Source organism: Empidonax traillii, unplaced genomic scaffold, assembly GCF_003031625.1.
Source record: "Empidonax traillii isolate 1590-97213 ecotype Southwest subspecies unplaced genomic scaffold, ASM303162v1 scaffold335:size599443, whole genome shotgun sequence".
Classification (NCBI taxonomy): domain Eukaryota; kingdom Metazoa; phylum Chordata; class Aves; order Passeriformes; family Tyrannidae; genus Empidonax; species Empidonax traillii.
Window position 1 is genome coordinate 485,183 of NW_020955528.1, and position 15,388 is coordinate 500,570.

General features: G+C 41.2%; 1 protein-coding gene across 1 annotated transcript; it reads left to right on the forward strand.

Moving 5' to 3' along the window:
- The first annotated feature begins 166 nt into the window (after positions 1-166).
- On the forward strand, positions 167-14,366 carry LOC114061438 (interleukin-9 receptor-like). Its single transcript, XM_027891939.1, has 10 exons — positions 167-1,172; positions 6,708-6,763; positions 7,643-7,733; positions 8,127-8,235; positions 10,031-10,224; positions 10,925-11,070; positions 11,404-11,578; positions 11,815-11,926; positions 13,130-13,214; positions 13,704-14,366. Exons 3-10 carry the CDS (start codon positions 7,655-7,657, stop codon positions 14,229-14,231), a joined length of 1,428 nt encoding a protein of 475 aa, XP_027747740.1. The 5' UTR covers positions 167-1,172; positions 6,708-6,763; positions 7,643-7,654; the 3' UTR covers positions 14,232-14,366.
- Positions 14,367-15,388: the final 1,022 nt, after the last annotated feature.

Below are 15,388 nucleotides of genomic sequence, written 5' to 3' on the forward strand. Positions count from 1 at the left end.
AAACTGTTAGGTCCACAGAAATACATGCCTATTTCTATTGCCACTTATCCTATTAATGTCTCAAATTTGTTATGATTGATTGTTTCTGGGCTTTGTGGGTTTTTTTTTGTTTGTTTTGTTTGTTGTTTTTTATTATTATTATTTTTATTTTTATTTTATTTTATTTTTTTAAGAGTCCTAAGTACCTTGAAAATTATCCTTTGGGTTATGTAGATGTGCAATTTTTTTTACTGTAACCTTTTGAAGATTACAGAACTTTATTTTCTCTGGTATTCTCACATGACTTGGGAGTTTGTCTGTACGTGCACTCTTAGAAGCATAACCCATGGCAAGCATGTTTGCTACATTAAAGCACCCCTACCTATTCCAAATAACATGTGGTATTACTTTTCCTACTAATGTCTTTTGGGTCTTTAAACCCAGCTGTAGTAGTTTATTAGTTATGGAGGTCCCAGACCTGTCCATGGGATATGATCAAAACGAATTCTTATGTAATCATCATAGAAATCTATGTCCAAGAGAACAAACACAATTCAGGTTTCAGAAAGACTTTGCTTTTCCAGATGGAATCTGCAAATGAAAAGTCTTCAAAACATATAATTCCAGACAAACTCTTTCTACTAGGCTGAGTCAGCTTATCTCTCAGCACTTTTCAAGCACGTTAATTGAGCAGCTTTAGAACTATTTCAAAATTTCAGAAATGTTGTCCTAGCTGAATGTGCCTGCAACTTCTGCCTTGGACTTGCTCTACTGCTGTTAACAGGTCGATAGCACAGGTTTTGAGCAATTTCTGCTAGCTAGTAAAGCCAACTATGAAACTGCAATTTGTACTATAACTGTCAGTCTGTTTCCCTCTGACATCTCTATCTCTGATTTGTTTAGGATAATTGTCTTTAAAAGTTACTGCAATACTGAAAGTGAATATGAAGACCTACATCTTATGTAGGCATAGTGCTACTAACCCAGAGGCTGCTTGGCTGTAGGAGGTCCTATCCTGAGAGAACCTTTGTGGTGGATGAGGTTTGTTTCCAGTGCAGTAAGAACCTGTTGTTGCTGTGATACCAATAAACTCTCTTCCCTCTTCTCCATCTCTTAACTGACACTGTAGGCAACTCCACAGCTCCCTAAACAGAAGGGAGTACTGTAATGAAGAGAAGCTCTTTCTTTCACAGGTGAGTGCTGTAACTGTAGTGCTATGCATCCACCTCCCTGGTTTGATTGTTCAGAACAACCATGGTATCTGCTATGTTGATTTTGGACCTACATGACTTAGTTTTGTCCATGTTGTTATTACTCTCTCAGTATACCCCTAGATCAGTGGCTTCCTGGGCATTGCTCTAGGATATTAAGCTTTTTGGTTCCTTCCTTCCCTCCTCATTTTCCATTTTTCTTGTCATCAGCTTTCATAATTTGTATCATCACATGCTGATACATCCTCCCTGCTGCACAACCAGTCCCTCGCATGTCCTCCATGAACTGCAGAGAATCACCCCAATGCCCTGATGAGATGAGCCTGCCCCACACTGTCCTACAAGGCCTCTTGCATCATGCTCATGTCAATGCAAATGTGTACTAGGCAGAAGCATTTCTGATGGTTTCAACACAGTCTTCTACAGCTTTGTCTACAGCTTTGTTTTACAGCTATTTTCACTTCAGAAACTACATTGTGGTAACTGACTCCGGCTGCTTAAGGGAAGAAGAGAAACTTGCCTGTCTTTCTATGGCCCTTTACATCTCAGTTCTTCCTGCTCTTTGTCTCTATTTGTATCATTGGCCCCAGAACTGCTGAAGGGGCTGTTTCTATTACTGCAACACTATCAGGCTGTACATCTGGTAGAAGGTGGTGGTTTGCTGCTATGTTGGGCTAGAAATTACTTCTGGTCACCCTAGGAGGCAGATTTTGTGGGCAGGTACCTAGCATAAGGGTATTAAAAATAAGGGAAGGCCATTCCCTTTGAAGCAAGCTGTAACAATTGCCCTTTGGCCAATGAATTGTTGTCACTGTGAATGTTGGAGGGGTTCGAGGTGGGAGTTTTCCAGTCTCTTAGGAGCAAACTGCAAATGTCCCTTACCTAGCAGTATCTCATTTGGAAAAATTATGTTTTCCCAGGAATGCTAGGGCCAAAAAGCAGATACTAGGAGAAGCACCATAATTTGTTCCAATTTGGAAATGTCCATCTCCATTTCTGCATGGCCTCTGTCTCCCTGTCTCTTGGCCCCAGAAGCTGATACTGACAGACTATTACTCAGTCAATTCTTTGACTGCTTCTCTCTCACCCTTCTTGGCACCAGACCCCTGTACAGGACTGACTTGATGGATCCTGGCTGTAACACTGCCATTGCAGCTGGGCATGGGAAGATCTGTTCCTCATACACTCTGGGATCAGGACACAGAAACACTACAATGCTTATTTGCCTTTGCTTCCAGAATTGCCCTTTGAGCACAGTGCAGCAGTTGGCTGTGGGGGAAGTGCAGGACAGGGCAGCTCAGGGTGCTCCAGGAGTCTGAGCATAGTTGGGCAGAGGACTTGGATGGAAGCAGTTTTGCCTCACATCCAGACAGGGCTAGAAAATGGCTTTAGGTCACTTAGAAAGCTCTTCTGATGGCCTTTTTTAATATAAAAGTTGCAAGCAGATACTTTTATATTCAGCAAATTGCCTGGCCTTTAAAATGTTAACCCTTTAGCAGAAATTCCTGTTTCTCTAATGAGTAATTGCACATACAGCTACTTTAACTCAATCTGATAATCTGAGCAGTTTTTCATTGGTTCTTGAGATTATCTTTAAAATCGGGCACAGTATGCTCTGCTTTATTATGCCACTGCTGCTACTGCATGATCATCAAACCACAAAGCCCAAACTATCAAAGGACAGAAGCAGTGCGAAAAGTGACATTTTCTTTGAGCTGGTAAGACAGTTTAACATATTTCTGTTCCATGCATGCCAGTATCTAATGTTAGGATACATCTACTAAGCTAAGATGTTGAAAAATATATTCTTGACCTAAATGTGGAATTATATATTGTTTCTTGTACTCGAAACCTAGAACAAAGGAATCATGAGAAGGGTCTCTGTGCTTTTGTTCTACTAGTTTGCTAAGCACAAAACAACACTCTTGCATTAATTCTGCTGGATTGTGCTCAAAAGAAGGACCACCTTGAAGAAATTATTTTTTAGGTACTCCTCTCCGACTGCAAGAGATTAAGGTAAAGGAATCCAGCCAAAATAGTCCTCAGTGTTTGAGACTTTGCAGGCAAAAATATACTTTTTTAATGTGTGTGTGTGTGTGTGTGTGGATATTGCTTTATTGCAGTAGTTGTCCTTTGTAGCAGGTTTTTCTCTCGGATCCAAGTATGTCAAATCTAAAAGTGTAAGGCTCTTTGTAAGCATCAAATTGTGGGAAAATGTCTCTCCAAAGATGAAGGGAGAAAAAGACTGGTTATATGGGGTTCTCTCTGATAATCTCTGTAGCTGAGAAATCCAATCCCTTTTTCCTTATTCTGCAGCAGTTGGCATTCTGATCATGTGAGTCTTCTGTGTGCACTTGATGTGCTTCTGTCAGGCATGCTCAGAGGCCTAGGTATTAAGAAAGTAGATAATTTATAGCTATTTTTTCTTAAAGGACCTACAAAAGTCTTTCCTTATAGGCAGAGATGGTTGTTCATAATGGGTACCCCTCTAATCACACCTAGTAGGATAAAGGTGAATGTACACTTAAGTTAGCCCTAGTGGATGGATGGATGGATGTACCTGTTGGTACAGACATGCTACTGCTTATCATTGTTTTACTTCATGGGTGCCAGTCAGTGTCCTGCTTTTCTGTAGTGCCTGTTGGTGCTTCCTCTGGAAGAGATGTAAGCAAAGGAAGGGATTATGGCCAAGGGAGAGCAGGTCATTTATCACTAATTACTAAGATGTAATGAATAGAAACAGTGTTCAAGGGTCCAGGTCTGCTGTGTCTGCTCCCACTGTGCATCATGCATAGAATCCTAGAACAGTGTGGGTTGGAAGGGATCCCTGCCATGGCTTATGCACGCACCTTCATGTCAAATTCTTGCTCATGCTCTTATATGACACTTCACGTTTTGTCAGGCCTTTGTAAAACTAATCTTGTCTTACCTATAATCATCCAAAAGTCAGAGATGCAAAGGTCCTATTTTGTGTCTGTCTCTTTGAACCTATTACGTTTGTCTACACAATTCTTCTATTTCTCTTCCTCTATCTCATCAAACACAAGCTTCTTGTCCCCCACTCTCAAAGTCACTGGCAGCCTCTCCTTGTCCTGTTGTCATCTCTTCTTTTCCCATCAAGAAGGGAACTCTATGATGTCAGCTTCCACCTCCCACTAGATTGTTAAATCACCTCCTCCTAATTATCCTTTATGCTACTGCTTACATATTGAAGGTACTGCCTAGAATTCGCCTGGGCTACCTCATTCTTCAGGTCTCCCTGTAAAGCTCTGCTTTACTGAGTTGCTAAAACCAAGATGATATCTAGGCTACCCACATGCTGGGACTGTGTTGTCACCTTCTTGTTCTACTTCCCCCCTCAGTGTTATCTATCAAATAATTTATTTTACCTTATAAATTCTTAAAAGAAAATATTTTTATTGTGTATTCAGCTGGACCCCAAATGTGGGGGTGAATCTGTGAATATGAATTCCTGGTAATAGATCTACTAATAACAGTTAATGATGTGCCTTTCTGTCAGTAAGCAGCTGCGAGTATTTAAAAGCAGGCAACCTGGCTAAAAAGTTGATTTATCTTCCAGTGCTGGCAGCTGCTGTAACAGCGCCTGGGCTGCTGGCACTGCGCTTCCATCTGAGCTAAGGAGACTTTGTATTATTTTTTCAGGTACTTAAGAAAGATATATAGACTACAAGTCTTGCATCATATGTTTAGGCAAGAGGTTCCAGCAATAAAGGTAGTTCCCCTTGTACAAATTCTGCACTTTGTTTCTGTCTAATTGTATCTACCTTCAGTGTCCAACAAGTGCATTCTTTCCATCTTTCTCTAGGAGATTTAAAAAAAATAATAATAAAAGATTTTTCTCTTATGTGAAATCACCTTGCCATGTAAGATACTTACGGCTGGTGTGAAATTACTATTTAGTGTTTCCTTTGGTTAAGTTAAATAGATTTAGTTGGTCTTTAATTGTTGATTTCTGAGGAGAGTTATCCAAGGTTATATCATTCTTATAGCCCTTTTCAGAACCATTTTCATATTGACAGCAACTCTCCGTTTAAAGTATGGATCCCAACAGAAGAAATTATTCAATGCTACACATAGTAACATTTCTTTTAACTCATATGCACCCACAATCTGTGTGTTAGCTCCTCTAATTGCATTAATGTACTGCAGAATCTTGTTCATCTGGTTATGTGCTATTTTCTGAAATAATTTTCTGATAAGCCTTTCAGAATTCAGTGTTCCATGACCTACTTATGACTAACATTCATGGCTTCTAACACAAAAATTTGCATTTAAATATGCTGTATTTGTTTCCAGGTGAGCTAGAGAGCAAGAAATGTCTGACACATTTCAAACATTGCAGAACTGAACAAAGAACTTCTTGTGTGGGGTGGGGAGAGTTTATAAAATTAATAGCAATTACCTGGAAACGTTCTGTCCTGGTTTACTTATCTTGACCTATGTTTGTTTATTTGTTTGTGCGCCTGAACAAGTTCTTGTAAGCACATGTATAATTCTACTTAATGCAGCTCTCTCTATATCATATTTAGTCACTATTACTCTATCTATCTCAGGGATCACATGCAACCCTGATCAGAACGATAAGCAGGAGAGGCTTCATGCCTCCCAGCCTCCTGCAGCTAAAATCAGCTAATGGTGACACTTCCTCTTGACAACCCCCACTCTGAAGAAGGTCTGCAGCAAAACAGTGCTTACCAAAAACCCACAGATGAAGGGGTGGGGAAGTGGTAGCCAGAAAGATTCCTTTTCTCTTGATAAGTTTCTGAAACATCGTAATTATTTTGCTATTCGGTTCAGAAAAGGGACACCATAAGCAGGCACAATCACAGGCAAGAAGTTTTATGTGGATGCTGCTGTCTAGCTTTGTGAAATTCATGACTGGAGGAAGTGGTCATGGAGTCCAGTTCCTGCTGTTGTAGCCATCAGATCACTTAATCCCTTCAGTAAAACAATCCTAATGATTTAAATGTCACAATCCTTGCTAAGCATAGGCTTTTTCTCGCTCACTTCTATTCAAGATTACTTCAGATCCTTTGTTGGTTAGAAATCACGATCTTATTCTATAGCCAGGCTATATTTGTTTAGTCCCGTGCTAACGCTGTACCTAGTGTTTCTCCTATGCTGACATACTCTCCCTTTTCCCCAGCTTTTTCTGAGAGATCATAATAATCTCTGGCAAATTTTGGTTTGGTTGGGTTTTTTGTTTGGTTGGTTGGTTTGGTTTTGTTGGTTTGATTTGGTTTTGGGTTTTTGTTTTTGTGTTTTTGTTGTTTTGGCTTTTTTTTTTTTAATAATAACTACCCCAAGCTCTTTTAAGACAGAAAATTCTCACACCCTTATGTTAGCTCAGCCCTAGAGCTCAGTTCAGTGTACGTGCTAGGCAAGCAGTGCAAAGTGTCCCTCCAAAATTCTTTTAATTTTTTCAAGAAAGTGGTTTTGTTTATACTTATTAGTGGTCTCTGTCCACAAACTCATTCTATGTTTTCTGGGTTTCAGGCTCCTTGGAGCATCACACTCCTTGCAGCGGTGCTGGGCTCATTTGCTGTGTTCAGGTAACAAGTATTGCAAACCAGAAACACCTTTTAAAAACACCATGTATTGCTAAGTAGTTCAGGTCCACATCTTCATTAAACTTTGCCATAAAAATATCAAATCAGAAGCTTTAAGCGAAAAAGTATAGTTTTAAATTAAAACTTCATCGGGAGAGAATTCACAGAACATAATTTCTGATTAAAAAAAAAAAAAGTGAGTCCAGCATAACACTGTACAAAGGTAGTGTTCCATATTGCAGAAGATACACTTCAAACATCCTTACACGACTCTTCAGTGAACTGGGGTAATGACTAGGCCCTAAGTATTCTATATTTCTCAATGAGTGCTTTGACAAGGAGCATATCACTTATTCTCTGTTCCTCTTCTCTGAATATGCAGAAATTAGGTCTGCTTCAGGAGGCCCCTGAGCTACAAATGTCTGGAGGCTGAGAATGTTTTCAGAGAAGAATATGTATGCTCTATTGCTATGATTTTCTCTAAACATCTGGTTTTGGTTACTGTCAGACATGGGATACAGGGAAACATGAAGGTTTTTTCCAACCCACTGTGGCGCTCTGATACTCTTAAATTGTCATAAACCAGATGCCAAAAATGCAGGAAGAAGGAAAGATGGAACACTCACCCTTTCACCCACCCTTGATCAAATTGCAGAAATTAAAGATTTCCTTTAATGCAGTTTGTGCTTTAGATTCCTGTACAAAGTACTATTTACTGCCATGAGAAGACCAGTTCCTATAGAAGAAATTATAGCTGAGTTGGTGCCCTCTCTGACAGATTCAAGATAAGCTTGTGTCACACTGACAGAAGCAAGTAGGTAAAGCTTCCACCTGCTGGTACAAATACTGACAAAACCGCTCCTAAAAATTGTTCTGTTTTAGATATTAGCTGGAATGGGAAGAGTTGTGTGGCAGCTGGGCCTCCAGCTGTGTATTACTGCTGTGCTGCTCTTTGGTGGAGGAAGAGGGAGAGGTAAGAGGAGATCTGGAATAGGTTCACTGTAGGAAAACAAGCATATACCTGTGCTCATTTTTCATTCACAGACCCTTAAATATGCAACCCAAGATCTTGACCTTTCCCAGGTTCCAAGAACTGGTACAGCTGGCTAGCAATGCCAAGCCTAGGGAACTGAGCTCATACTGGACAAGCTAGGCAGCAGAAAAAGCGTAGCCACTGCCCAAGGCCCCTGCCCTAAGATCTTATACTCATCTCATGCAGTGAAGTGTGGTACAAGAGAGGAAGAACATAATGGGGAAGATTAGATGCAGTGTCAGTAAAGGAAGCACTAGCAAGTAATGCATTTATTTAATGTACTGGCCTTATCCAGTGATACATGAATCCAGCTCTCGTCTCCTTTCTCTGCAGAGCTCTCTGGCAGCCTGAGCTGCCTGAATAACTACATGACTACCGTGAGCTGCATGTGGGTGACAGAGAAGCCCGTGGGCAATGGACCTTTCTACCTGCATTTCACCAAGTAAGAGCCAGATACCAAGAGCTGCTTGTGGCAGCCCCAGCCCTGACATGGACAGGACAGCATGGAAAAGCAGAGATGGGGTCCAGCTGTGGGCTTTGCTCCTTCCACAGCAGGAAGAGACCTGTGGCACAGCTACCTTTGCCAGCCCATCACCCCAGACCTGGGCTACCTCGGAAGCTGCTCCCTTTTGTGGGCCCACAGCCTCAGCTGGGGCAGCAGAGGTCCAGTGCACACAGCTGCATGTTCTCCTGCCAGCTCTGGGCAGTCTGTCCACCCAGTGAACCCTTCTCGCAGGTGCCTCAGCACAGGGAGCCTTTCCTTCCTGGCCTTCAGTCCCTGTGATCTGGGAACTTCCAGAGCCCATCCTCCGTGAAGCTACCTAATCAACTTCTAATAATTTCTTGTCTTTTTGCCTAGAAAGTAAACCACTAGTGGTTTAATCTGTATTACTTAGTATATATATACAAGTCCAGTGAGTTATAAGCTTTAATAACAGATTTACCCAGTGCTGATGAGGCCACACCTTGAGTGCTGTGTCCAGTTCTGGGCCCTTCAGTTCAGGAAAGACATTGAGGTGCTGGAGCAGGTCCAGAGAAGAGCAATGAGGCTGGTGAAGGGACTTGAGCACAAGTCCTGTGAGGAGAGGCTGAGGGAGCTGGGTTTGTTTAGCCTGGAGGAGGCTCAGGGGAGACCTCATCACTCTCTACATTGACTTGAAAGGAGGTTGTAGCCAGGTGGGCATCCGTCTCTTCTCCCAGGCAACCAGCAGTAGGACAAGAGGGCACTGTTTTAGGCTGTGCCAGGGGAGGTTTAGGTCGAATATTAGGAAAAAATTTTTTGCAGAGAGAGTAATTAGACACTGGAATGGGCTGCCCAGGGAGGTAGTGGATTCACTGTCCCTGGAGGTTTTTAAGATGAGACTGGATGCGGCACTGAGTGCCATGGTCTGGTAACCACAGCGGTGTTGGATCAAGGGTTGGACTTGATGATCTTGGAGGTCTTTTCCAACCTGGTCGATGCTGTTATTCTGTGAATTAGAATATTATCTGAATAGTGTTTCCTCTTAGGGAAAAAATAGGGTGAATAGTTTGCTATGTGATAGGATAATTCGAGATGAATGTGTTTAGATTATGCAATAACATTGTCTTGACCACCAGTAACTATTACGTGGGGGTAAGCCACGCGGACATTAGATGCCTCATATTATGGTAGGGTTAAGTCAAAAATAGCCTAGTTTTAAATAATACTGGGGTTTACATCTATGAAGAAATGCCAAGCTGATAAACTGTGATATCCTTGTTTCTTGTGGGATCACATGCAAAGTGAAAAATTTGCCAATAAATGGCCAAATCACAAAACAACAAACCAACTTCCAAAATGTTTTGCTCTCAGCACTGGTGTTTCTTCCTACCAAGAGACCTTAATGTACAGCTTGTTGCTTCTGTGCTGTGCACTTATAACTAACTCTCTGCCCACTTCTTCCCCCCTACCCAGCTGCTTTCCTGGCAATGGCATGCAGCCCTCTCACTTTCAGAGGGAGCAGATATTGGGCTCTGTATGCAGCTCCTGGAGGTCTCATGCTCTCAGCAGTGAGGTTATGAAGGCATCTCCTTCCCCCCTATTCAGCCCTACTATCTGGCCAGCTTTAGGATTGCTTTCCGTGCTCTCTGCACTAAAGACGTTCGTGGTCTTCCAGAATGTGGTGCTGTGCTAAGCTGCCACATGTTTTTCTTGAATTGAAAAAACACTTCATTGTATTACTTAAGAGAAACTTTCAGCCTTTTTATTCTTCCAGCCTCTGGTCAAAGGGCCACAACGCCAGCTGCAAACTGACTGCCACAGAGAGCATGCAGAATCAGTACCACTGCACAATTCATTTGGCCAGCCAAATCTTGGAAACAGATGGTTATAGAGTCTCACTCCAAGGAAACTTCTTTGGACGTAATCACAAATACGTTACCTTTCCAGTGTACAATCCCCGCAAGCACAGTAAGTACGAACAAGGCCAGCCATGAGCTGCGGCTCTGCCCAGCAGCTTTGTGGTAGGTCTGATATGCTCTCTCTAACAAAGGGTGTCTCAAAGACAGCAAGTGGAAACAATGAAAACAAGCCAGACTGCCCATCCCTGGACAGTGTGCTGTGTGGACTGTCGCAGTGAGGATGAAATCCCCGAGTCTCTCCATTCTGACCTTACCAGGACTTTAGAGAGTGCTGGCTCTGGAGCACCTTTCAAGAATACTTTGCAATGCATCATGTTTTCTTGTGCCAGAGATAATTTACAATTATATTGTCACAATTGTTTTACTTTTTCCTGAGAAATTATGTAATGAGAAATCAAAGTCATGGATTTAATTGAATGTCCCATGGCCTGGTACTTCAGAGAAATGCTCTAGTATCTGAAATCTCAGAGCCTGTCTATATCAGTGGTATGTTGTTAGGGCAGAATGTGACACCCAGAGTGGTTCTTTGCTTGCAAGATTATCCCCAGAGACTGCTGGAGTTATCATTAATTTATCTCAGTTCTGAAGCTGCTCTGATCCAACCTGTAAACTAATTTGGTTTACTTCTGGTCTCAGTATCACTCTTTGGACCCAGCTTTATCTTCCAAGACTTTAGTCAGTCTGGTATCATGCATCTCCTTTTGTGATGTTCCAAATATTGTGAAAAAACCTGCCTCTTCTATTTACAGTAAAACTTGATCCACCTTTGAACCTCCAGAGCAATGCCACTGCCAGCAACTGTCAGATATGGTGGAGCGTGTGGAATGTGCCTTGGTACCTCGTTGAAATTCTCCAATATGAATTGCAGTATAAGGAGTACAGCATGTCCTGGGAGGTAACTGGATGAGACACACAGTGATGCTGCCTTGCTCTTTGGGCACAACAGCCTTGCCAATCAACTCAGGGCTCTCTGCCAGATGACTCTTTTAAGCCAGCCTTTCTGGTTTCCCATATCAAGTCTGAAAGATTTTATACAAATCAGTTCTGGAGATTAATAACTCTTCTCATGACCCCTACATTCATAAGTCACCCATCCTCATGCAGGTCCTCTTCTTGCATCTAAGAAAAGAGGATTTGGAAAAGGTAAAAAAAAAACCCAAAAAAAGTATTTAAAAGACCATCCCTTTGCCCAGCCTCGTTAACAGAAATGCTTTGTAATACTTTGCAGGCTGCATTGAACAAGACACCATCCAGTTCACTGCCACAGATAGAAATTGAAGCCACAGAACTTCGCAGTGGCATTGCTTACATTGCAAGAGTTCGCTGCAAAGTTTCCGAAAATGAGAATTCCTACCACAGTCAGTGGAGTGAGTGGAGCCAGACAACAGTGTTTCAAAGAGCAGGTACAAAGAATGTTGTTTTTATCTTAATTCATTTCATGTCCATGTTCCAGAAAAAGGAAGATATGTGGTAAAATGGAGCTTTTCAAAACAGAACTAGCTTTCTTCAAGTATTCATAGCCAAATTACTTTCCTTGGGGACTTTAGCAGCCTGTTTCATTTGCATTGCTTGGTTATTTGGAGTTCTATCTTGATTTCCAGACTTTTGTTAAAAATTTTTGTGCTGACTGTTTTCCTAGATTTACCAAAACTGTCTGAGAAGACTCTAAATACCACTATGCAGCTCTTGTTCATTCCTCTGAGTTTTGGCACTCTACTCTATTTATTCTGGAACTGTAAGCTTTCTTCAAGGTATGCGATAGTTTTTCATTAAGTTCCCCTTGATCTTTATGGCTTGAAGAGGATAAATCAAGAGTTTGTTATATCCCTTTTCCTTCCTGTTTCTCCTGCACAAGCTCAGTCATTTTCAAAAGCTCTTTTGACAATCGAGGGACATGGCATATTCCTTGGCTGATGATAGTTAATGACCCACTATACAGTCCTTAAGGAGACCAAAGTATCTTTGTGACTCCCAAACTCAGCTAAAACTCATGGATGAGGGTCTCTTGGAGTAAAAGAAATTTAAAGCCATGGAAATTTTTTGTTAAGCTTCATGAAGGTACATTAAAAGTGCAAGTACACAGCAATCCATAAAGGTGGTTAAACTGATGTCAATGTTAAGCTACTTGTAACATACCTGGCAGCAGTCAGTACATAAAATACCAATACAGGCAAGCTAGACTGACTCAGATTCAGTTGAGATCAAGCTTACAGAGAACAAAGTGGTTTAGAACCTTGGTTCAACCATCTTCTGCTATGTTTTATGCTGCCACAGCAAAAGTAAATCCCCTACCTCTTTTTTTTTCGGCCTTGACATACATTATACATTGTTCTTAGAGAAACAGAATAATTGACAAAATTTGATAAAGCATTTTACAGGATAGACACTAATAAATGGGCAAGAATGCCTGGCAGAATTTCTCTGTCTTCTTTCTGCTTTTGAGAACACACGCGGGATCACTCTCAACGAGAAAAGACAGCGCAGAAAGAATTGCGTCTTGTCGATATCACCTAGGGAGTGTTTCTGCTGTGCCTTTTGCAACTGGACTTGTCTATCTTGAATTAGTCTTTTTTTAGCCATCAGTGCGCTTGTAGCAAGCGTGGGTAGAGCCCTTCTCAAATCTTAGTTCGCAAAGCCCAGCCATGAAAAAAAAAAGAAAGAATTCTCTAAAACACTTCCAGAAACAGTGGTTTAGATCTAGGAAGTTAATAAATAAATGTTTCAACAGCTTGCTGCATATAATGAGTAATAGACCAGTAATAAGTTTGTGGATATTCCTAAGAAACTTTTAAGACTGCTTCAGGCTAGAAACATTAAATGCATGCACAGGTAGCAAACGATTGCATGAGATGTCAGAAGTCATGAGAAGTGTGAGGGTTGCATCCAATCAATAACATGGAGACAGAATACAGAAAAATTTTCTGGGTTTTTTAAGAGTTGTTTTCTCACTTTAGGGCAAAAAGTCTCACCTGCTTTAACATTCCCACGCCGGCTGCTTTCTTTCAGCCACTCTATAGTTTGCACAATGGGAACTTCAAGGTAAGAAATAAGTTTAATTTCTTTCTTATGATCCTCAGTTCATGATGAGAGGATTTTTTTTCCTGGGATTAATCATTCTAGCTCCTGAGCAGAGCTACTGACAGGTGGTTCTGGTCTTCCTGAGACTTTACAGTTTCTCAGTTTCTTGCTTCCACATACTAGCTGACCAGCAGAGCTCCTGTCCAACCTCTTACTCCTTAGAAGTAGAACCCCTCTAGTCACTTTGAACTCTGGCTGAACCTAAAAGGTGCATTCTGTCCTTTCAAAGCCAAAACAATACAAGTAGCTTGCATTATATTCTGGAGGTGAAATCTTGTAAAATTTCTTGTAAAGCTTTGTGAAATTAGCAGCTAGATTCTCTACCCTATTGCTCCAACTTGGCCTGTTAGATTTGCACTAAACCTCTGGACTATTTTGCCAAAGCCATATACACAGAATATTTTGGAATAACTATGAAAAATGACCCAAACTTATTGATCCCTTCACTAGGACTGGGTTGGACCTAATGAGGCTTGTAACCAACTTGGAGGAGAAGAGGCCAGGAATTCAGGCAAAGTGATTGCAGACAGAGTTTCTGATCTAAACACCCAGGAACTGATTTCCCAGATCTCCTGGAAACCTATGGAAAGCACAAATCTGGTTGCTGCAGAAGAGAAATTTGTATTTGCCCCAGGTCCAAGCCAGCAATATGTCCCCAGTAGATACATAAGAGCTGAAGAGATAGAAGTGAGGCCAGGACTATTGTTTGCACCAAACCATGCTGATGACACAGTTGGCCTGAAAATCTCTGAAATAATTAAAGACAACTTTGAGAGCCCTTGCATGGGAAGGAATTATTCCTCTCACTCACAGCATGGAAAGGGTGACTTTCCTATGCTTCACGAATCTTTGGAGATAGAAGATGTGTCCTTCAGTGCTAGTGACTATTGCACCTTGTGTGACAATGATACCCCAGGAGGTCTGATTCCTGCTGAACTACTGAAGCTCTCCGATGGCAATAGTCTTGTCAAACATTAGAATGATCAGTGACCTTCCCTGAGGAATACTGCCTACAAAGATTCTTGTGCTCTTCTCTCACCTCCCAACATTGTCTTCCCAAGTGGCTTAAATGGTGACTGTGCAGAAAATTGCAAACATGTATAATTTTAAAAATCTTCAATTTCTGATGCACTGATGACTTCAAGAGGTTCCTGATTTGATCCGAATTTGTAATTGCTCTATTTGAAGATCACCAGACAGTGGACCTTGGTGTTTATTATTGTGAATGGCTGTTAACTTCTTATTTTGCAATAACTAAGCCTCATGTACTGCTTTGATTTTAACAAAAATTTATCTCAAGGTTAAGTAGCTGGGCTGATCTAATGGAGAAAGATGAAAAGCAAGAACAGCACATGAGGCTTACTTAATTACAATACAGGCCAGGCCTGCTGGCTCTCCAGGGTGATGAGTCCTTTGTCTAATTGCACAACAGGTACAGCCTTTCTGAGCTGCATATCTAGAGAGTTACTTTCTGTCCTAGACACAGAAAATCCTATACATGTTGCTTCCTTTCTTTGCATTGACGACTCTACGTTGTGTAATGTTTGAAATAGCTGTAAACTTAGCTCTGTGCAATCCATACATTTTACTAGTTCTATGATGAGCCTGATACTTTTTGAGCCCTATAAAAATATGCAAGGACATAAACAAACATAAATCCAACTAGTCAAGCTGCTGTGTGGACCATTATATTATCTAGTTGGAGCCAAAACGGGAGAAAAAAATTTTGCCAGATGAAATGTTAAAGAATCTGCCTTTTGACCAGGAGGATCTCTTTGAGAAGCAGCGTTCAGCAGCCACAAATTTTACAATTACAGCATTAATGCCCTAAGCTACACAAAAGCTTTTTGCTACTTGGCAGAGTTTCTCTGAGAGGCCTAAAATGTTACTACAGTCTTAAAATGAGGGAAGGTAGGCTTACAACAATAAACTACACACCCCTACTGACTCACACGTCCAACCTATCAGAAGATTACTATCAGTTGTTCTACTCATCTGCTGAAGAAAAGGACAAGGTAATTATACAGGAAAGCTGATCTAAGCTGGCTCTTGTCCTTTTCTGCCTCATCCTTTTGAGTAATGCCTCACAATGCTATGAATTCCTTGACAAATTCAAATTGTCCGCTGCAATGGCG